The sequence below is a fragment of the Magallana gigas genome, chromosome 6, assembly GCF_963853765.1.
Source record: "Magallana gigas chromosome 6, xbMagGiga1.1, whole genome shotgun sequence".
Classification (NCBI taxonomy): Eukaryota; Metazoa; Mollusca; class Bivalvia; order Ostreida; family Ostreidae; genus Magallana; species Magallana gigas.
The window spans coordinates 52,615,175-52,639,829 of record NC_088858.1 but is presented as its reverse complement, the minus strand read 5'-3'; the positions used below and the strand labels follow the sequence as shown (position 1 = coordinate 52,639,829).

General features: G+C 34.0%; 3 protein-coding genes and 1 long non-coding RNA gene across 4 annotated transcripts in view; 3 read left to right on the top strand and 1 right to left on the bottom strand.

Moving 5' to 3' along the window:
* Positions 1-754: 754 nt before the first annotated feature.
* Positions 755-24,655, top strand: part of LOC105330462 (shematrin-like protein 2) — a 28,603-nt gene continuing 4,702 nt past the window's right edge. The window contains exon 1 of the mRNA XM_034467177.2: positions 755-786. The gene's annotated coding sequence lies outside the window, so the exon portion shown is untranslated. The remainder of the gene's footprint in view (positions 787-24,655) is intronic.
* Positions 1,897-2,845, top strand: LOC136276086 (shematrin-like protein 1). The gene is made up of 2 exons (XM_066086982.1): positions 1,897-2,658; positions 2,756-2,845. The coding sequence occupies exons 1-2, from the start codon at positions 1,897-1,899 to the stop codon at positions 2,762-2,764; spliced, it is 771 nt and encodes a 256-aa protein (XP_065943054.1). The 3' UTR covers positions 2,765-2,845.
* Positions 2,048-8,643, bottom strand: LOC136276409 (uncharacterized). Its single transcript, XM_066088308.1, has 5 exons — positions 8,629-8,643; positions 8,289-8,478; positions 7,419-8,102; positions 2,479-2,632; positions 2,048-2,240 (listed from the first exon to the last, which is right to left on the bottom strand). Exons 1-5 carry the CDS (start codon positions 8,641-8,643, stop codon positions 2,048-2,050), a joined length of 1,236 nt encoding a protein of 411 aa, XP_065944380.1.
* Positions 11,116-12,100, top strand: LOC136276268 (uncharacterized). Its single transcript, XR_010714733.1, has 3 exons — positions 11,116-11,147; positions 11,570-11,811; positions 11,981-12,100. It is a non-coding gene; the product is annotated as an uncharacterized lncRNA (long non-coding RNA).

The window sequence follows — 24,655 nt, the reverse complement described above, 5'->3', positions numbered from 1 at the left end:
GAGTTTTCGAGTTCTCATAAATTCTGTCTACATTATTTTTTAATGAAAGGAAATTACATGTATTTTAGTTGATGCAAATTTATTTATTATCTGTTATCATATCTTCTTCTGAATGATAATATTCCCTTAAATGACTGACTGACTTGGCATTAATATCTCAAATGGTTTTTCATGCAGTAAATTAAACTAATGAATAATACATGTTTCCTGTGTTGTCGTAAAATGTACTCGGGAATCCTCGGAGTCTAATTTCCCTGGTCTGAATACAAGCTATCAAGTATAGGTATGATTTGTTTAGAATGTAGTGAAATTCAGTGATAAATCAAACGTTAGAAAACATTTTTGAGAAAATAAGAAAAACCTTATTAAATTTAAGTCTTAATCAATAATTGTGTGGAATAGACAAGGTTAAAGAAACAATGGTGTTTTACCGAAGAAAAAACCCCCAAAACAACCCCCCCCCCCAAAAAAAAAAATATATATATATATATATATATATATATATATATATATATATATATATATATATATATATATATATATATATATATATATAATCTAATCTTGCAAAACAGAATAACATGTAACTAGGTTTTTTTAAATTTCAGGAATGTCAATCAAGAAATATTTCCGTCATCGCATGCTGTTAAGACACAATGCAGTCAGCATACAATAGGTAGATTCTTTGAGTCACGTGGTAACCTTTGGTGTATATAAGGAGAACGCATCTTCGTCAGTTCAGTGCAACTTATACCGGTTGAGCTCAGCACCACTGAACAAACAAAGGTAAGAGCTAATGCATGATAATAAGTTAAAGAGAATTATAAATAGTGATTAATCTTTTACTTAAGACGATTGTTTGTGATAATAGCAAAAAGTATTTTGTAAATTATATAAAGCTATAGGAAATGAACTAAAAATGTTAATTTAAATTTATAATATTGTTTTGAAAAAATAAACGACCAGCAAAACTAAATTTTTAACAAGCATTCTGAGAGTATTGCATAAGCAATACACGTCCCCTACCGGTTTGTATTATTCTATGAAAACTTCCAAGCACACAACTATTTCAGAGCTATTGTAAACGAGATGTCATGCTTTAATCGGAGTTAAAAGAACAGAGGAAATTAAAACTATATAATTGATATAGAAATTAAATAGGAAATAGGTAAAATAATACTCTTTATTTCATCTCCTGTAATTTCGCCAAGTCTATTTTGTATTCGCTGGTAAAAATTTGTGAAAACAATGCACTGTTATGCACAATATCATTTCTTACCGTCTTCTGTACCCCGAATCAAACCAAACAGTTAAACAGCCCAACCCGACAACGAACCCGATTGTAATAATAATACACAAAAAAACCCCTGCCAATTAAATTTACAACACAATGCTTGACACTATTTTATAGAATTCATTTGTTTGTTAGAAATGATAAAAGGAATGGTACAGGAAAAGGAATGGTACAAGTGACGCACGATATTATTACTGACTAAATACTGACCTCGTTTATTCAGTTACACACCGAACCCGATAACGAACCCGAATATTAAAAAATTGGAATATAAAAAATTAATTTTCTCGAAAATATGTCAATCAGACGCTACAAAAGTGTAAACTTGATCTGTAGTTTGACATTTTGAAGCTGTTCAGCAAGTTTCATATTATTCCTCAAATGCATAAAGAAAAAAAGTGTGGAAAACTGAAGTGGGACAGACAGACGGACTGACGGACGGACGGACAGACGGACGGACGGACAGACGGACTGACGGACGCAGAGGAAAGCTATAGTCCCCTCCGGTGAAACCGGTAGGGGACTAATAAACAGGGGCATATGCTGAATAAGAAAAGGTCAATTTACGACTGATTGAATTTTAATACACTAAATTTTTCCAGATGTTCCGACTTATCTCCCTTGCCTGCATCATCGCCGGCGTCACGGCTCTGGGTTACACCACAGATTATGACACCTATCCTAAATATGGTCGCTATGATTATTCATATGGACCGAATTACTATGGATACCTCGGAGGTCTTCAGGGAGGATTCAACAATGGACTATTCGGAGTTGGTGGAGGAGCAGCCGCTGCTTCCGCTGCCTCCGCCGGAAATGCCGCCGCTGCCACAGCTGCTGCTGTCGCTGGTCAAAATGCCGCCGCCGCCACAGCCGCCGCCGCCGGTAACGCTGCCGCTGCTTCTGCTGCCGCCACGTCTTCAAATTTCGGAGTACCCTATGGTATCTTTAACCAAGGATACAGTTACTATAGCCCAGGATACAACTACTATAGCCCAGGATACAGTTACTATAGCCCAGGATACAACTACTATAGCCCAGGATACAGTTACTATAGCCCAGGATACAATTACTTTGGTACAGGATACAACCCCTTAAGTAGTTACGGCTACTTCCCTTACTACAACAACTACTTGAGCTACCAGTACGGCCCCTCCTACTTGTACGGCAACTACATCCCTAACGTTGGATTTGGAGGAGGCTCTGCCGCCGCATCCGCTTCCGCCGTCAGTGGTTTTGGAGGATCTGCTGCCGCTACCGCTGCCGCCGCTGGAGGTGGGATAAATATTGGTGCACCTGGTTTTGGAGTCGGTGGCCCTGTCTTTGGCGGATCTGGACCTTACATTCCACGAAGAAGCAGAAAGGTAGATTATCTTTTCTTGATGTTTGTATAAAACTGTGACGTTTCTATCTGTTCAATTTTAATTTGCATCATAATTTTTACAACCAATTTTTTTTTAGGTTTACTAGACAGAAGGCACGTATGTTCGACCATGAGATGTTTTTGTTTGTTTAATTTTATTTACATATAATAAATTCAGCATACTAGAATTTCGGTTTTTCTCGACATTTTGCGTTTTAAGTATACAACGGAAGTAATACCACATTGAATGATGCGTATTTGCTGTTTTTAATTACTGAATCTTATAATATGAAGCAGAGAACCCAAACCTTGCAATTTAATGGTATTGCTAATGATAATCAGGTTGCCTGTTAATAATTCCCTGGAGAACAAATTTATGCCTGCTTTATTTAACACAGATGAATGGTTTAAGACATCTCTCATTGACAATCGACACGAATACATGCTTATGTTTTTATGATATTAAAAGGCCATTTTTTTGTCTTATCAAAAACTTTTAAAGTTGGTTTTTCATTACGAGTAACGCTTATCTTTTATAATCAAGGTCATCTTATGATTTATTATCTAAATATCTCATTTAATGATTAATATATTAAAGAATCGAATCCTAATCTAAATTTATGAAAGCCAGGTACTTCGATGATTTTAAAGAAATTGTATCATATTTGACGTTTAGATTGTTTTTCTTCATAAACCAAAATGTAAATGCTTGTCTATATGTACACCCCGAAAAAGTTAATAAATTTTCCAAGATTAGCCTTTATGATTTAAGAAGAAAGTTGGAATTCCAGCTCGATCCTGCTCTAAAGAAGCACAAGTTATGACCATACATGTACAATCTTACCATTAATTTCTTTTTGCTAATTTTAGTGCTTATAATGTTTTAGAAATGCATTTCAAATGATAATCAAAAAGTTGAGTGTCAATCGTAGATTTATAAGCAAGATACAAATCCGGAGAGCTTGCAATTCTTTTACATTTAACACGGCTCGTGCTGTTTTTGTTTACAATGGTTCAGTATACCGGTAACGGGCCTTTTTCAAGCTGATTTCTCTCTATTCTAGTTCTTCTTAAGCATAAATAAATAGTGCCTACCGTTTATCACATTCATTTTGGGTCTAAAACTGGCAATTTTACTTCCGCATTAAAAATGTTAATAGAGTTTTGTTTAAGTGACAAAGAACTGTAAGCTCTGTATCTCGCTTATATCACGACGACCGAAAGTCTAATTTTGGTTGACCATTAGAAATGCCTTACTGAAGCATTGTAAACATTAAAAATAGAAAAATAATTTTTTACCAATATCGTGACCATACCCCTTTAAATAAAAGATGTTCAAGGGCATGTGGATGCATGGGTAGGGATGTCGTTCTTTTCCTATTTCTAGTAACTTGATCTTTATTCCTATTTAACAATCACTCATTCTGAGGTTGTTTAGATGGAGTGGTGAAGAGTTGAAACTGAAGTGAATAAATGGTGACGTGAAATGGCATATAATTCATCGTTAGGATAATGATATACAGTAAGAGTTTTAGAACAATTTGTCAAGATGTGGCATTGTATCATGGGGTATGACGGTAGTGTTGTGTGAGAAGTTAAAACGATACATGCTATAATTTGGAACTATTTTGAATGACGGTAAAAAGGCATGTTTTTGTTTACTGATAAAAGTTACCTTTATTTGTAAATAACAACCAATATTTACATTCTACTGTGTTTTTCCATTAAATTCCGTGATATTTAAATGCCTCTAACTGCAACACCTATTCACTGCGTATGAATTTACGAGTAATTTACATAAGAAGTTCTCAAACAGTGATTTCTATGTTATCGGTTAAAAAATGCATTTCATGAATGTTGTCAAAACACCATGTTTTATAATTATTTAATAAAAAAGTTGACTTTATTGTTAAAAGCAACATTTCAAGAGTTATTTATAATGGCTTATATTTTCATGCTCGTTGATCTCATGTCAACAGTCTATGCAAAAACCAGTTAAAACCGGTTCTACAAAACAGCTGTTCTTGCTGTTACTTATTCACTCCCTCCGTGATCTGCACTTCATATCGATTTATTTAATTAAACAATTGATTTCTTCAATAAGGGAATGTAAATATAAGCATTAAATGATTTATTTTTGACGTCGTCATGTTAATAACTCCTGTCAGGTGAGCAGACAAATTATCATAACGCGCTAACGCGCGTTATTGAATTTGTCTGCTCACCTGACGGCAGTTATTCACACGACGACGTCAAAAATAAATCATTCAATGCTATATTACGGTGAATTGAATTTCGTTACAAAGATATGGAATTGTAATTGTTGATTTTCTTGCCATGAAAAAAAAATGCCCTTTTAACGAAGGAAAAGCGATACCCATTGCGCATGTCCACAGAAAATCAGATGGCCACTATAAATTGCTTAATTACATATTCTTCATGATTTTGTATATACTTAACAGTTGTTGATTTAAAGTGTATTAATGTATTGTAGTGATACCCGTACTTTTGCATGTTTAAATAAGATAACACTCACACAACTTAAAAAAAAGCCCGTAGGGGAAAACACATACGTCAATGTTACAGGGTTGTAGACATGTACTCCCCTTAATGCCCACACGTTAGTGTAACAGTTGTTTGTCTTGTTTGTACTCCTAAGTAAGCGTATGATTTGTTTTGATTTGATTTATGCAGCACTGTTAAGTCTCACTATAAAAATATCAACGGATTTAAACGTTCATAAAACTTACTAATATTTAAATGAATAAACATTGTGTCTGAATCAATATACATGTATCAGTTGTGATATACCTGGCATACAGACTTACGGACAACGATGAGAGAGAAATCTACAGAGGAGCGACGACGTATAATACCAGTAAATCATTCAATGCTCAAATTGATATTTATTTCTAAATGCTGACTTTGTTTTTATGAACAATAAAACAAATTTAAAAAGATCATAGTAAACTCGAGTAAAAATAGTAAAAGTAAGATTAGGCTTAATCCAAGAGAGGGTTTAAAGTTTATCTGATGTAAACCGTTGAAGAAAATGAATTGCAATAAATATAAAATTGTATCACTGTGCAATTGCCTGATTTAAACAAAATACATTGTACAAATCTTAATACTGTAACTGCATCATACCCCTTTTAGTGAAACCGGGGAGGGGGGATATAATATTTATTGCTGTGTGTCAGTTATTCTGTCAAATCTTACTTTTCCAGTCCCCCCCCCCCGATTTATTTCAAATTTCCCGTGAAGCCTATGATACAAGGTTTTTATGTAATTTAATTTATTTATTTACCAAAGTCTTACTGCTATACTCCGTCCGTGTTCCAAGTAGATAGATATAGAGTAAAAAGAAATCGAGAATATAACGTGTAGATCTTATCACACGATAGACCATTCTATAAAACATTATCACTCATTAAGTTCGACCTCGTTACTTTTAATAAACAGGTGTCATCATTTTTATTTTAAAAGGGTTATGGCTGGGTTAGTGCTTCGCCGGTGCGTAGATGTACCCAATTAAACCAAAACGACGACCAAAAATGGCGATCTAAATAGACAATCGTTTCACAAATAATCAAGTTGTTCAATGTTCCCGTCAGGTAAAACAAGGATAGACAACACTATTGTCTTTATTGCTGTTACTTATTTTGTCTCGTCTTTGTTTTCAATACTTTTCTCAATATGCTATAGTGCTCAAACCCCGTTCCTAGAATGAACCGTTTAATGAAAGTATTGGTACTCAACAATTGATGAGGTAACTCTATCAGAACTACAGAAATTCTGATTTCCAAGTGCAATTGTTTGTATGGAAATCTTGTTTTTTCCGATTAATTTTTGAAAGTTGGTTTTGTCATCTCTCCTAAGCAGTTATTCTGGCAAACCTTGATATTTTGGAATTGGTTTTATCAACTTATTCTAGCAAACCGGGAGTAAAACAGTGTTTGGATCTAATAACAAATCATCACCGTTATAAATTCGATGTACAATGGAACGTTTTCAGAAGCAAGGTATTTCATTTATGGATACCTTAATAATTGTCAGAATTTTAATGGTACGAACAATTTAGATATTTTTAAGTCCTACGTATTCCTACGCCAGAGTTCAACTAAAGCGGTAGCGTTTGGAATCAAGGACATACCATTCAATCAAAAGAAGGCACGGTTGTTTCTTAAAAATTGCTTCGATATTATTTCGATAACTGATACATAATGCATCGTAAAGTTTACACTATATGATTCAAATGGGGTTTTCCGTCAATAGCTCGGAATTATCGTCAGATAAAACCCAAGAATTTATATTGAAAAACAATATGCGTAAATATTGAAATAGAGCTAAGAAACTACTTGTCATGCAAAATAACACATGTTGATATAAAAAAAAATCATCAATAAAATCAACTCCCGTCAGTATTGCAGTACTTTGATTTATTTTTATTCTTTCAAAATGCATTGTATATAAAAAAATTTATATTTAAGAATGTTTTATTACTTGTTTCAACTTATTTCTCTTGCCTTTATCATAGCAAGAGTGTCAACGGACAGTTTAAAACCAACTATGATACCTATGGAAGTAGTATGGTACCAAGCATCTAGTGCTTATAGAAATGGATTTCGATATTATGAATACCAATGAGGTTTCACGAGACTATTAAGCATCAAAAGTGGATTTGTAGGTGAAAAAAATGATGTGGAGTATTAGATTTATTAAGAGGTGGATTCGCAGATGACCTAGGAGATGGATTAGGACGTGGTCTTGGTGGAGGTGACCTTGGAAATGGATTAGGGCGTGGTCTTGGTGGAAGTGACATAGGAGATGGATTTGGACGTGGTCTTGGTGAAGGTGACATAGGAGACGGATTAGGACATGGTCTTGGCGGAGGTGACCTAGGAGATGGATTAGGACGTGGTCTTGGTGGAGGTGATCTATGAGATGAATTAGGACGTGGTCTTGGTGGAGATGACCTAGGAGATGGATTTGGACGTGGTCTTCGTGGAGGTGACCTAGGAGATGGATTTGGAGGTGGTCTTGGTGGAGATGACCTAGGAGATGGATTAGGACGTGGTCTTGGTGGAGGTGATCTAGGAGATGAATTAGGACGTGGTCTTGGTGGAGTTGACCTAAGAGATGAATAAGGACGTGGTCTTGGTGAAGGTGACAATAGGAGATGGATTTGGACGTGGTCTTGGTGAAGGTGACATAGGAGATGGATTAGGACGTGGTCTTGGCGGAGGTGACCTAGGAGATGGATTAGGACGTGGTCTTGGTGGAGGTGATCTATGAGATGAATTTGGACGTGGTCTTGGTGGTGGTGACCTAGGAGATGGATTTGGACGTGGTCTTGGTGGAGATGACCTAGGAGATGGATTAGGACGTGGTCTTGGTGGAGGTGATCTAGGAGATGAATTAGGACGTGGTCTTGGTGGAGTTGACCTAAGAGATGAATAAGGACGTGGTCTTGGTGAAGATGACAATAGGAGATGGATTAGGACGTGGTCTTGGTGGTCTATGTGGAGGTGACCTAGGAGATGGATTAGGACGTGGTCTTGGTGGAGGTGATCTAGGAGATGGATTAGGACGTGGTCTTGGTGAAGGTGACCACAGGAGATGGATTAGGACGTGGTCTTGGTGGTCGTGGTGAAGATGACCTTGGAGATGGATTAGGACGTGGTCTTGGTGGAGATGACCTTGGAGATGGATTAGGACGTGGTCTTGGTGGAGGTGACCTTGGAGATGGATTAGATCGTGGTCTTGGTGGAGGTGACCTTGGAGATGGATTAGGACGTGGTCTTGGTGGTTGAATTGAAGGCTGATTGAGAGGTGGAATCGGTTGTAGATTATAAAATTGACTGGGAACAAGACATGGACATTGATGGTAACCTAACATCAAAACTTTATGATAAACGCGATGACTTCAAGTTTTCTTTAGTCAACTTTCCTTACTTATGTAGCAATATACCTTCATCACCTGCATATTGTGTTTTGTCTCTCAGTTGATTTGATACGCAAGGGCATGCTCTTTGTTTGAACAGTTTCTAAGGCGAAGCAAGCTACTGACAAACAAGTTGATAAAACAGGACTATCAACAGTCTCGCTTGAAGTCATCTTTTCGTTCTATGTTCTATGGTCGATACAACGACCATGTCAGCAAATACAGTCTTTCACTGGGTCGAATGCTGACTTACGTTTTTCATACTAATTGTTAGACCATAATTAATCACCTAATCGTCTACTGACTTTTCTGATTTTTTTTTCTCGATTACGACAAAGAGCACACGGCGAATGTGACCGGTGAGCAGAGGATGCTCACTCCTCCTAGGCACCTGATCCTACCTCTATCTATTTAGAGGTCCGTGTTGCTCTGCTTTGAATTTGTATTTCGTTTTATGGATTTTTGAGATGGGTTACGGTTTGTTATTGTCATGTTTTCATAGTAATATATTTTGATGTCGAATGAGGGGAACTTTGTAATGGATTAGGAGGTTGGTTTGGTAATAGTGTATGAGGCTGATTAGGAGGGGCCTTAATTATGGATCATAAAGTGGACTTGGTGTTTTATTATCAGGTTAATTTGGAGATTGACTTGCTTGGATGAGTTTAAGGTTAAATTGGGATCTTACATGATGGGTAATTATAAGATTAATTATGACTTTTTGAAGCTTAAAAGAATATCTTAGTCTATACTATCCAACATATCATAGTGTTGCAGTCTAATATTCATTTTTAAGCATGTATGAAATTGTAATTGATATATTAGATATTTAGAAATTTATAGTATCTTTGTTGCGATGAAAATATTTACACCATATCAGTATATTCTGAATAAAATCTTACAATTTTTTTCATATCACTTATCAAATAGATATAAATTTAATGGTTTAATATATCAGCAATGTTATTGATTTTAATTGAATTTGGACTTGAACTAGAAGTTTTTCATACATATTGCTGAATTGTTTCAGCATTAAGGTATTTGCATACACACAAATAAATTCTTTGATATATCAAAAACAAATACTTTCCTCTTTTTTTGAAAGAATTGATTGTTGACGCTCTTTTGCCCGATTTTCAGTTAAGAATGCGGGCGCATAAGATGTAGATTCGGCAGGAATCTGGGCGCACAAGGAGAGTGAAAATTTCATCAATTAATTTTGAATATTTTTCGAAATATAACCGTTATTTGGTTTCTGTTGGATGTGGAAAGAGTGGAAAAATATTTGAAATGCAAAAGGTTTTATTATAATATGGGTCTAAATATAGCAACACGATGCAATTCATGCAAAATCCTACTTAAATGATTTTGTTGTCTCTGGGTCTTCTCTCCACAAATTTGAAACGTGTAAAGATAACATTTTTCAACATTAAAAATGTCGCTTTTTAAAAAAAGATGGAGAGATGACCCAGAGATGACTAATTATGTACTTTTTCAAATTATTTTTTGAAGGATAAAAAACTAAGTCTATTGATATGACAGTGTTGTTTCAAACAGTACTTTATAGAGCATATATTGACAAGTCTCGCATGGCTCAGTGGCTTCGTCCTGGATTAGTGAACAACACATTCAGTGTTTTGGGTTCAAATCCAACTGGTGGTCTTTTAAAAAAAAAATTAACTTTTTTGTTTTAAATGTTTGTTATTATAACATGATGTTGAATTATAATATACCGGTATATTTTAATTTTTTGTTATTGATTTCTAGATCTGCTGTATGAACACTATTAAAATTCTTTTCTTATTATTAGTTTTTTAGGATATACACAATTTAACTTCGTTAAAATATGTTTGCATTAACATTTCTAACTAGTTATCGGTTAACCTCTCATTGCCATTTTTTGAAAGCTTTGTGAGTTTTTTAATAACCGGAATAGCCATGTACTTCGACTCTCAACTTAATATATTTTTGTTGAAACCTGTACATAGCCTTTCGAGGTTATAGACATTTAAATCCCAATTGGTTCGTGTCGAGGATTCCTGCAAACTTACAATCTTGTGCGCTCACTTTCTCTCTTGAACAACAATGAATACTAATGCTTCAAAAAACGTTGACCTATACAAGAACCTGCCATTTATTTCTGACCCAAGTTGCATCAAGGCAAAATAATGTGTATGATTAATGACGCTAATTAATGCAAAACGTTTTGATTTTGTTGAAGGTGATGAAAAGAGTGGAACAATTATAGTTAATGTATTATGTATTGAGTTCAAACTAAGGCTATCAGAATGTCTGTTGTGTAAGTGCCCGTCTTTAACATTTTGTGTTTACATTAACAAGCACTTGAATTTACTTATTTCGAAATGTGTTGATTCAACAGCCATTTTTTCTCAATCGGCTTTGCTTCCTCGCTATTAAAACATAAAAAAAAGAATAACCACACTTACCCAATGACGTTAATGTTTTTAATTTGTTTAAAAAGAGTTTCCGACGTACTAGTTTCGTCAATATTTTCAGCTAATCAACGCACTGATACCGGAAAAAAGGTAATATAATAATAGCCAATCATAGTTGATTGTTATTGTAGAAAACAATTATTTGAGTATTTAGATTCAGCAATAATTTTATGTTTCATGGTTCAATTTAATATGAACATCTCTAGGTACATTATTGCCATTTTAACCAGTCGAAATACATGTGTATTTTGTTGCATTGCATGCTGAAAAGATTTAATCCCATAAAGCTAATTTAGCAACAGTCAGTTATGCTTGTTAGAATATTTAGGGTCGTTTTTAGGTTTTCCATTATTTTGAAGTTACACTTCATGTTAATCAGCTTAAAATCTTTTATTCCTGGAACATCTCATGCTTTCTTGAAAATACAATACACCTTTTTCTAAAAATAAATTTTAGAGAGGGTCAGAATCTTTGTTTATTCTTATTCATGACCGTCCTGTTTTTGTTATTAGAAAATGCTGAGAATCATTACAGTCGCCTGCGTCATTGTCAGCTTGCTTACATAATCTTTTGCACAACCTTGGTTCGGGGGATGCGGACTCTACGGCTGTAGCTTGGGAGTTAACTCAGTTGGGACCAACTACACAGGATATTTCTACAACCAAATGATAGGTTCAGAGGTTTGGGATTGAGCGGTTTACTTCTCCCCAGCGGCGGATATGCAAAGGGTGTATATGGAAAGAAAAGAACACGGGTACTTTATGTGTCTACTTTAAGTAACAGTGGAATTTTTATCTTATTATGTGATCAATCGTATTCAACCCCTCGATATAAGTGTAAGTAATTTGTAAAAAATAATACATGCATATACAAATTAAGAGTAGAAAAATAATTGCTTAAAATGTATTTTCATTTTGTTGCAGGTTTATTAAAAGGAAAATGACGTGTTTCAAATAAATCGTTCACTACTGGTTAACCTTATTTTTATGTCTAATTTTAAAACTGGATTGATTATATGATCTACATTGAGTGCACTTCCCGACATGTTAATTGATTTAGGATTAAAGGTTAAAGTCAAAGTTTTATTTTTTCAATGCAATAGTTTGTTGAAATATATTTGATGGGACAAATATGTTGCTATCAATGACAAAGAATATCGCAACATTCATTGTTTGAACGATTAAACATCAATCCATTTCACTGTTGCGAACCTAAACCAATACATGCAATCCTCTCACATACAGGAAAATCAACTTTTAAGCGGATTGGTCTATGTCGTTTTTACTTTAAGTTATAAAAAGATAGAATTTCAAGGAATAGACAACTCCATAGCTTTAAAAAATTTGGTTGGTAGTTTTTGGTTAATATCTTTTGTTTATTTACAGCTTATATTAATCTTCCTATTTTTTTGTTAACTAGTGTAGAAATTTGTTGACTTTTTTAAAGTAACAAATCAATTTATAATTTTCTATACATTGAAACTCAAGAATTAAAAATATTTTAGAAAATTATAAGTTAACCCGAGTAAAAAGGTTATTTAATTAGTCTTTTCTTTATACATACCTGCCTTCGAAAAGAACCATTTAAAGAATCTATATATTTTTCTACTATATTGGTCATATTAAGAGAGAAAAAAATAATCAGAATTGATATAGTAATACAACATTTACAAATGTTAACTTGCGGATCAGGTAAATGCGTGCCGATAGTCCATGGAGTACGTAAATTGTATATTCCGTTGGTTTTACTGGATTCTAAACTATATCATTTGATAGAGAAACAGTTAACTTACATTCAAATTTGATAAAGGTATAAAGTGGTGGTTTTAAACAATAAACATTATCAATCATAGGTTTGATATAAGTTTAACAGCTGGTATTTTTCACGAACAAAATCAAAAACACAAAAACCAAATCACAATTACCTATTTTATACATTTTAGCAGTGATCCACACAAGCTTAAGAGTTACGTACAGTGTAAATGTATATGCATTGCTATGGACAGAAAAAATACCTCGTTCAACAGTGGGTTTTTATTTTTGGCATAACTTTTAAAAATATCAAAATCCTAGTAATATGTACTATAGATCGGTAGCACTGAGTATCAGAGAAATACTGTCATACATGTATCTATACACAGAATCAAGGGAAAATACACATAAATTTTAATACAGTACAGATCATATTTAAAAGCAATAATGATTCAAACTTAGGTGGGAGTATTAACAGCATCTTATTGCTTGTAAATTGCGATTCAAAACAACAGAACTTATCAGAAAATTCATTCAGATGAGCAAATGATAAAAAAAGATACATATTAACATTAGATGATATAATAGTATAGGAAGTTTTTTTTTATTCATGACCTATGGATGACAGGGCAATAATCTTCAATGGCAAAGTTTAAAGAATTTTACGATACTTTGTATTCAAATATCATTTAATTCGAAGTGATATAATCATTTGCGGCACCATTCATCACTAGATCTTTTTTTTAACATAATGAAAAACAATGTAAAAACTGTAGAATACACGGTTTTCGGTACTTATTACTGAATTGCAATAATACTAGCCCTTAGTTGGGATGTTATTTCATTATCACATTAACTGAATTTTTGGCAATTGTCATACTCTAGAGTATGTATACCTTTTACCAGTGAAAATTTAAAACAACTTAAATTCAGTGATTGTTTACTTACAACAGAAATATAGCCGCCACACTCGGCTTTGCTAAATTAGATTAACATGTTACTAGGATGAGGTAGAGTACTCGTAACGTTGTTATTTTGGAATATTAAGTATAGGATAGACGCCCACAATAAAACAGGGAAGGTGCAGATATGATCAATACATAATATGGAATAATGCTAGTAATGATGTTAAGGATTTAATGATAAACTCGTTAAACGATCTTCACTGTCGCCCTAATAAAACATGGTTTGATACAAGACTTACGAAACAAATTAATGAGTTATTTTGTAATGATTAAAATTCAAGCGATCGCATTTAGCCGCGGCTTTCATAAAACAAACTCTAGAATTAACCAGTTTAAAAAATACATTGATGTTATCACTCATTAAATTTTAGACATTTAAAGCATTTTTCTCAATTGTTTTGATTTTATCTTACCGATAATAAAATGGTCCAAAAAAAAATTTAAAAAATCTTCATCACAAGGTAAATAAAATGACACAAAAATTAATGTTTTTTAGTGATGTTCATTTCTTAGCGTGGGATATCGTACATCCTTTACAGAGATGTTGGTGTTACAATTTATATTTAGTTCATGTATGAATGCTTGATTTATAATAATTCATTTTTAAATTTTGTTTCATAAAGCAGGTAAAAGAAATAAATCTAAAAGTTAGCATCATAAAATGCTAAATGACAGCAGTATTTGTCAGCTAACCTATTAATTAGAGGCCAATGCGCGACTTGTAACTTCCAAATGAATTACATGCACCTGAACAGAATAGTATATGCACAATGCAAAACACAGGATAGAAGAAACTGAAAAACCGTTTAACTAAACGATAAACCTGAAAAGATTAAAGCACAATAAAACAGTATATACGCAAAATACGATATGATTGATACACGATAGAAAAAAAGAAAACATTTTGAAAAATAAGTTATCGTTGCAAGTACTGCGCTGTTAGAATAATATCTTATGTTGTAACTGACGAGAGAAATATTAAACTTTAATTGTTTTAGTTGCAAAGAGAGAATAAATCTAAAATTTTAAAAATTGTGTACGATATTAAGCGGTTTGGGGCAGTTTACGTTTTCATCAATCGCTTATTAAGGACATCGGCTCAAAGTATAGTCTTATCTTGTGGATTCCATGAATTTTATTGTGCTCTTTTTAATGTAAAATCAAACGGTGGCAAAATGAAAATAAAATAAAAACTCATTTAACTATGAATAAACACTATAGCGAGGAATTGACGTTTGAAATGCAATAAATTCAAATAAAAATTAATACAAACAATCTGTCAGTCACGCTCTATTTTATGCTGCGTTTCAAACTGCACAATGCATTAAGCATAGAAAAGGTAGATTACATAGTTCACCGAGAATGTATACAAAGAGACCGCATCCCAGTTACCAGTCACCGGTTGAGCTCTGCATCATTGAACTATTGCAAACAAGGTAAGACTTAATACATATATCAAGTACGTCTGTAACGTGTTCTATATGTAATTCCACAGGGGCCAAGTCTGTTTTAACATCAATTTCAGTGTTACCATAAATAAAGATGTTTATGGTTACATTGAAATTAATGTTAAAACGGGATTGACCCCTGAGTGTAATTCTATAAGTACAACTCCTTTGTCACAATATCAATAAATATGATGAAATATGCAACAAGTTTGTCTTTTTTTATAACTTCGATAATGTTGATTTAAAGGAAAAAAACCCTTATTATACTTATATTTCGAGGAACACAAATACAACATAGACAAATAAACATAAATGAAGACCAGAACCCTATGGAATGTAACATTCTTTTCTACCAGATGTTCCAATTTCTCTTTCTTGCCTGCACGTCAAAACATGGCTGAGTGAAAATAATTCCCGAATTCCCCTTCGTTTTTAGGAGTTTTCCGTCAGCGACAGGGACTGTACTTTTTTATGAGATAAAAAACAACATGTAAAATGCCTGATTTTCCCACCTATGTAAAAATACGAGGTCACTTGAATTTTTGATGCCAGTTGTTTAGGCAGGGGGGTGAAAGGGCGCGGACATGATTTTCAAGCACATGTGTAACTTTGATGTAAACAAACTCTCGTGCCTTTGTGGATGGCTGTGTGTTTTTTGCTACTAAATTGGTTAGGAACAATTGTTTTAAAAGTTGTAAAGAGGAATTTTCCCAGAAGTTTGATTTAAACTTGCTACCCGTATATAAAGTTGCGTAATTTTGGTAAGAATATATAGTAAAAATTAATAGCAGGCACGTAGCATCAGGGGGGGCCAGGGGGGAGCCTGGCCCCCCCACTTTTTTTCGCAGCAAGAAATTTTTTAAAATTTACATATAAAAAAATGAATTATAATGGAGTTGGCCCCCCCCACTTTTTTGGAAGTAAGGAAAAAATTGATATGAAAATAAGAAAATGAGGAGTAAATTGAAGTTACCTCTTACCTCTTCCTCCCCCCCCCCTACGGATTAGGAATTTCATGATTTGGAGGGAAGAAAATTATGGTAGGGAAATTTTTTTTTGGAAAGTATAGTTTAGTCTACCCCCCCCCCCCCCCCCCCCACACGGATTAGGATTTTGAAGATTTTGGGAAACTTTAAATTTCCATTTTTTTTTTGCTTGTCAAGATTTTTTGGATGGGTCTGGCCCCCCCCCCCCCCCCCCCCCCACACTTTCAAAAACGATGCTACGTGCCTGAATAGTGTTGTGCAACCTGAAGGAAAATTGTTATGATGTGTTTTAAGTCATAAAGTGGAGTTTTTTGGTGTTCTATCGATGTGTGTAGATTAGAAATCACCAACAATGAGCCTTTGTGGCCGGCACCTCTCTTATTTTGCTGTCAATGGCGCATACAAAATTAGCCCAGATTTCCTCTGAAATTTCGTAGAACATCAAACAGCGACCCGATTATAGTGTATCGGACCGTCCAAACTGCCCCAAGAATATACAGCAGCTTATCCAGAAAGTTGGTTTTATCGTCGTAAATTAAAAAAGCTTCTATGTAATACGAATTTTGTGTAAAATGAGTTATTTAGACGCTTGTATGGTATACAGAATCTATAAAGTTATGCCCCTAAAACGCCAATATTAAAGTGAAATATGAATTTAGCTATGATTCAGCACCCGCATTAGTTTTATTAGAACCTGACAATGCTAATTTATATGAAAATGCACGCCAATTCTTAAAAATTGAATAATATAACGGCAGTTTTTCAACCCCTCCCCCAAAAGGCAGGGTCCCCTAAACTTGTACATGTATATATTCTCGGGTCGTCATGATATAAACAAGTTTGCATTGTCTTGTGAATAGACATGCATATTTGCACAAATTAGAACCAAGAAAATCATTCAAAATTAACACGCCGTGAAATTACATACAGTATAACTTTTAACATATTTTCATAAATCAGAGGCCACCGCGAGCACCATGGTTTTAATAATCGCTCATAACTTTTTGATATAGCTACAGAATTCAGTAAAACTTTCCACATGTGTTCCACAATAAATGTTTTTGTGTTTTCAGATTTTATTTTTGCGAGTGTAAAATAATAGATTACTTGCAGGTATCACAACACTATTTTTTCGAAGGTTCAAGTCAAAACATGGCTGAGTGAAAATAATTCCCGAATTCCCCTTCGTTTTTAGGAGTTTTCCGTCAGCGACAGGGACTGTCCTTTTTTATGAGATAAAAAACAACATGTAAAATGCCTGATTTTCCCACCTATGTAAAAATACGAGGTCACTTGAATTTTTGATGCCAGTTGTTTAGGCAGGGGGGTGAAAGGGCTCGGACATGATTTTCAAGCACATGTAAACAAACTCTCGTGCCTTTGTGGATGGCTGTGTGTTTTTTGCTACTAAATTGGTTAGGAACAATTGTTTTAAAAGTTGTAAAGAGGAATTTTCCCAGAAGTTTGATATAAACTTGCTACCCGTATCTAAAGTTGCGTAATTTTGGTAAGAATATATAGTAAAAATTAATAGTGTTGTGCAACCTCAAATGTCGGACGCAGAGGATGTGCATGCTTCCGGTTTTAGAGGATTTGCCGCCGCTACCTCTGCTGCCGCTGGAGGTTTTAATTACGAGTTTAGGGTTAGTGTACCTGGATATGGAGTCGATAATGGTCTGAACAGACTACTTGTCTTGGGCGGATCTTGAACTTACATCCCAAGGAGATGCAGAGAGGAACAGTTACTCTTTTGTTTATTCATATACTAAATTGCGAATTTTCTGGGCTGTTTAATTTCAATATGCATATTTAAATATACAACACTTCAACTTTGTAGGTTTACTAGACAGAAGGCATGGAGATTTATTTAGATAATATTTTTCTTTGTTCGTTTTTTTTAATTTTACAATATTGCATGCACATCAAATAGTGATTTTTCTTGTTTATTTGCTTTTCAAGAATATAAGGTCAAAAATAAGAACAACGCAATGAATGAATGTTTTGTTTTTTTTTGCTACATGGGACAAAATACTGTGATGTGAGAGGGAAATTGATATATAATAATCAACATATCCAGTCGGATCTACATGATAAAACCCAACGCTGCTGTTAACAATGCCGCAGCCGCTAGAAAAACAGTTGACAGTTCGGTCTTGGAGAAAGAGGCTTAGCTGCTGTTGTCGCCACCGCCGCTGCTGGTAAAAATATTGACTCTGCAACTGGACATAACGTCGCCGCTGTTGTGTTCGCTTTAGAAATCAGTGTATTCACTTGTGAATTATGTGGATTGGCATGTGAATTTAACTTTGGTTTCTTTGCAGCGGTGGTTACGGAAGGGGTTGATACAGAAACATCCTTAATGGAACTTCATTATAATTTTCTGTATGATGGTCATAGTTAGTGCAACGAAGAATCTTACCTATGTCAAAACAATTTTTTATTATTTTATTATTACACTTTTACAAATTCAAGCAATGCAAGTTTTGATTATGCTTGGAAACGAATGTTTGGGGTTAAACTTTTACCGGTACGGCTTGAGTGTACGGCATCCCTGCTTTATCGAATCTTTATGTCATGTAATCTACGATACTAAGTGCGCGGAGATCTCTGCTCTGTATCTATTTAAGTGTTCAGTTATTTCTGCTTGGTGGTGGTTGCGGCGGAACACTAGTGTGTGGTCATCAATGCTGGTATTCTGCGAGTGTGCGGAACTATCCGCTTGCGTTAAGCGTTGTTCGGTCATCCCTGCTTGCGCTGACCTTGGTAGCTGTCGAGTTTCGTTGGTATAAAGTCATCCTGTCTGCATAACGGTGAGTCCCTATATATGTGCAGGCGTGGTGATTGAAGTCTGACTTGTGAATATTGGCAACAATTTTTGCTATCCGATTCTATCTCGGGTCCAGGCCCGCGAGGGAACACAGGCAGTGACCCCCTTGTATGTTACAATACTAAATTTTTCTAGCTAAGCTGGGGTATGCAAGTACTTGCTATGCATTTCGGACCAGGGATTCATAAAGTCCAAACAATATTAAATACACATAGTTTTGTTTTACTGATTACAATTAAGACATATTTCTCTGGAAAAACTATTGTTCCAATTTTGATATAATTAATGCTTTTGATTCATTAAAACAAGGTTCTGTGTAGTTTTTATATATGTGTTTAACTACCCGTCTTTAACAGTTTTGAATTCAATTTAAGGATTTTCACTATTTTCACTCGCCAACGTGTTGACCAGCCTCAAACATTTCATTCCTGGAACATGTCATTCTTCATTTTGAAAGAAACACACCATTTTCTACAAAAATTCAGAAGAGTCAAATTCTTGTTTTTTGGTTTTTTTTTTTATTATTTGAACATTACTATTCTATTTCTGTTAATATGTTTTACGGTGCTACCGTTGTGGCGAGCGCAGTGTTACAACGCACTTTGAAAAATTACGCACTTTGAAATTTTTTTTCAAAGTGCGTTAATTTTGGGACTTAGTCAACGCACTTTGAAAAAAAAATATTTTTTTTTTCAAAGTGCAATGATATCGTCGATATTGACGCACTTTGAAAATAAAATGTTCATGGTTTAGTGAAAATAGTTTTATATACACGTAAAATAAATTATTGTTTTAACCTTGTTTAGCTTAATGTGATATATTTGACAAAAAAGAACTTATTGAGTTCTCGGGTAACTTGATAAACAGTTTCTAGATGAGAATTTTTTTCTTTTCTCATATATAGTAATTTACACAGAAAAAAATTCGGGAGGTTTGAATTATCCAATATGACATAAACTTCATCGCCTAGCAATTGCATTATCATGCAACAAATTTTCCTTTTATCTAGTATATTGGGCTATGCCCGAACGAATATGATTTATTTATATGAATAATGGAGATCAATATATGATAAATTTCAACTGGCTTATTGCAATTGTGAATAAAGGATACCTTAGTTATGTTTATCAAAAATAACATGATCTTTTAGAAGATCAGTGCGAGAAAATTAACCTATATCCTAATGCTTGATTTTAATTTTATAATAATTTAATGTTCGTTAATGTTAATACCCTTTTATTGAAGTGATTTATTTGATTAGAATACGAACAGAGGGTTACAGTAACTGTTGAAACACATAGATTCTTTAACATACCAATGGAGAAATTATTGTTCGGCCAGCACGCTTTTTCAATAACACTGCATGTACTTATACAGAGCATATTTCTTTTTCCGATCTTAAATGTTTACCCAAAGTTGCTGAATATCATATGTTTTGGAAGAAAAAATGAGGGGTAGGGGACCTGTATCTTTAGTTAACCCCCACCCCCGTTCTAAAAACGTTAAATTAGATTCACGAGTGTTAACAAATCATCATTAAATCAAAAAATTAGAAATTCAATTCCAGAATTTGTGATATAAAAATATTTTTTCAAAGTGCGTTAAGAGTGTCGACACTAAAAAATGTTGATGTACCTTCATAACGCACTTTGAAAAAAATTTTCAAAGTGGGTTCACTTGGTCCAAAATTTAACGCACTTTGAAAAAATTTTCAAAGTGCGTTGATCTTGTCCAAAATTTAGCGCACTTTGAAAAATTTTTTCAAAGTGCGTAATTTTTTCAAAGTGCGTTGCCACAGCGCAGCTATAGCAAGAATTACACATACCTGTCATCATTGTCATGTCATTAAGTTATAGAGAGAGAGAGAGAGAGAGAGAGAGAGAGAGAGAGAGAGAGAGAGAGAGAGAGAGAGAGACACAGAGAGCGACAGAGAGAAAGAAAGATAAATAGAGAGAGAGAGAGAGAGAGAGAGGAAATTATAAGATTTCTAAATTTAAAAAATCTTACAAAATACATAGATTTGTTTCCACTTAAAACCGTTCTTTACTTTTGGGGAGAATTGATCAGTCTGTCGAAATGTAATTTGTGTTTAAATTGGCCACAACTGATAACGATAAATACAGTATTATTTTTTGTACCTTGTTGTTATGTTTTCTTCTTGGTTTATATATTTTTTTTAATTTTATTTGTTTATTTTTGCATTTTAATAACATACGTTGTATCCGTGCCCCCGGTCTCTGTTTGTAGGTGTAATTTCCCATTTTCCAATTTAATGGTTTGACAATATGAAATATCTGTATAGATTTTTCAACTTTTTTTTTTATTATTTTTAGTTCAAAATGACCTATTTTTTAAAATCTGCCCTTTTATTATTTACTGAATATACATGCAAAATTAGCTTAAAATTGAATCGATATGACAGTAGAGTATGGCTCTTGCTAGTATATATTTAATCTCTCTGTCAAAACCCAAAAAATTAAAACATCACTGAGGCAGGTATCGCAGTCTATACGTAAATTGCTGGTCAGTACAGTGAGCATTGAAGTAAACAGTGGAATAAACAGCTACCACCAGCCCGGATGTAACTGCAACCCAATAGTGGATTGGGACATGAATTGAGCGGTGGACTTATCGTCAGCGGTGGATATGGGTGCGGTGGATATGAAAGACAAAGACCAAAGGCACGTTATGTGTCTACTCAAAGTAACAGAAAAATACTTTTTCCTAAAGTTAAATGAGATAAATCGGATTCAAACCTTTGTAATACATGTAAGTGTTAGTACATGTAAAATATATGAAAACATATATACACATCAAAAGAAGGCACATATATGCAAATATAATGTGTTTTTGAATTGTTGCAGATTTATTAAACGGGCAGAGACTTGTGTTTCAAATAAATCTTTCACTACTGCTTATTGTTTTTCTTATAATTTTGAGACTAAATTGGCAGTTTGATCTACATTGAATGTAATAACTGATACATTCATGTATTCAGGGTTAAAGGCCAAAGACATGTTTTATTTTTGCAATGCATTAGTTTGTTGAAAGATATTTGATATGAAAAATATGTTGCTACCAAGAACGAAAAATATCGCAACATTACTCGTTTACAGAATTAAACACCAATGCAACTCATCGTTACAAACGAGAGCCAATACATGCAATCCTCTGACTAACAGACAAATTTTCTTTTACGCAGATTGGCCGTCAATGCTAATTATCATAATAGATAGACATTTCTTAATTATCGATAGGTACATGTAATATCATAGCTATATAATATTTGGTTAGTAGTTTTGGTTAATGTCGTTTCTTTATTTACAGCTCACATCAATCTCGATAGCAATTGTTTTTTATTTTTTTTTTTACTTTGGTAAGAAAGTATAACTGAATTCAATATTTTCCATTTTCTTAAACACAGAAGTGATTTTTCTCTTGATATTTACGGCTAAAATATAAAAGGGCCGCTTTTTTACTTAATTGTTCATTTTAAGGGGGAAAAGTAGTAAGAATTACAATAGAGATATTAAATTAAGAAATGTTACATGCGGATCATTCAAATGCCGGTCAATAGTCCATGGAGCACGTAAATTGTACATTCCGTTGGTTTCACTGAACCAGGTCTTTAATCTACGAAAGCCGAGAAGGATCATTTGAGATTCGAGATTCAAAATACGAGATTCGAAATACGAGATTCAAGATTCGAAATTCGAGATTCAATATCTAAATTAACCAATCAAATCATGGATCGGAAACCTGTATCCTAGCAACATCAAACTGTTCTAAATAAAGATCATTCGTACATGCTCTTTCCTACAAATAAATGTCTTAATAGCTCTTATATAGTGGCTATAAAATGGTTAAATCAACATCGATGATTTAACCCCACACAGAATAAACAATTAAATAAGTGATAACACTGTTGGCTTTGCGAATCTCAGGGGTTTTGTTTGCCCTGTATGTATTTTTAACCCGAAGTGTATTCGCCCCAACTGTGTAAAAATTGGCTCGCGAAGAAAGATCTGTTTAATCTAAATAATTAAAACTGAGTGTGGTTTTAGCTATGAAACGAAATTCAATGAAATAATCGACATGTCAAAATATAGGTTATGATAAAGTTTTAAACCATAGAAGATATAATGATTTACAACCTCAACGACAACAATCCAGATAGGAATAATGTATTGTAGGGTATGGCAATGCCATTGTCGATATGAGAGAGACAGAGACAGAAAGAGACAGAGACAGAGAAAGAGAGAGTTTTGTAGTGTCAAATTCAATTTTGATTTAGAATTTGAATTTGATTTGATACAAGCATATATAGACAATAATTAAGCCTCTAAAAGGAGAAAAGAGAGGAGGTAGCTAGGGTAGGGCAGACCAACTAGCAAGCTTTAATTTTAACGATGTTAGCGCAGCTGTGATTTACATCCCCTCTCTCTCTCGTTCTGTCTCTCGTTCTCTCTCTCTCTCTCTCTCTCTCTCTCTCTCTCTCTCTCTCTCTCTCTCTCTCTCTCTCTCTCTCTCTCTCTCTCTCTCTCTCTCTCTCTCTCTCTCTCTCTCTCTAGCATTTCCTTTTCCGTAAGGGGGTTTGGGGTATTCGTGATGTCTTACATTAACTAGCGAAAATGATAAAAAAAACCATGAAAATTTCTTTGAATTGTGTTCGGATGTTGTACTCGATAATCTGTTTTCAGTATATACTTTTCAAGGGAGGGGGGGGGGGGCTATATAGTCCTAATTAATTTGTCAGTTATTCTGCCCCCACTTTGTTTTCTCTTCGTTTTCCAGGCTTTTTTTTAATTGGCTCGGCAAATTATTATAAAACTTTCTGTGTAGCTCCTTAACGATGCACTGTAGATAAATTATGAGTAGTTTTACTTTTGATAAACAGGTACATATCCGTACTTGATTTTTAATTTGACTCTTTTAATCGGATTTAATTTTTCAAAAAAATATAGGGTAGGAAAGAGTAGACGGGACTTTTTTGCGCATATCCTACTGTACCATTCATTCAACACAGGTATTAGCACTCATCGAGTTCGACTTGCTTTCCTTTTTTTATCCACTGGATTTAAAGCTATTAAATTTTGAAAATATTTGAATTCATGGCCTGATTAAATATAAATTAGAGCTGCGCTGGTGCATCTATGTACCCAAATGGACTAAAATATAACCAAATGAATCTAAACATTTTGACAAAATTAGTTTTAAACGTACGACTCATTTTTCGGGTATGATTTATATGTAATTATTTTCAATTTTGGTGCGGGGAAGGGGGGGGGGGGTAGGAAACTACAGAGAATCTTAACTTGGCTGTGATACATATGCTTGTCTATACCTTTTATTCTTTCTTGTTGATATATCAATGAATGAATTATAACAAAATACAACAATTAATTTTGAAATATTCATGTACAATCAAATTTTTAAAAAGTTTTACTGTCTCTGCACAAGAAATCGGCAATGTGAACAAATTCGCACCATATCATCCCTATCTTTTAATTGTAGAGAGTAGGTATCCTTCTATATTGAAAACAATTCCAAAGGTAAGACTCATTAAAAAATACGTTGTTTACTAAGGAAAAGGAAAAAAAAATGTATTTATTAATAATTCC

Bases quoted from the DNA above. Each gene is read 5' to 3' on its own strand.
- LOC136276086 (XM_066086982.1), top strand. From the start codon at position 1,897: ATGTTCCGACTTATCTCCCTTGCCTGCATCATCGCCGGCGTCACGGCT.
- LOC136276409 (XM_066088308.1), bottom strand. The intron at 8,103-8,288 runs GTCCTAATCCAT...TTCATCTCTTAG, and splicing joins ACCACGACCACCAAGACCAC to GTCAACTCCACCAAGACCAC. The intron at 2,633-7,418 runs GTCCTAATCCAT...GTGGAATGTAAG, and splicing joins GTCACCTCCACCAAGACCAC to GTCCAGATCCGCCAAAGACA.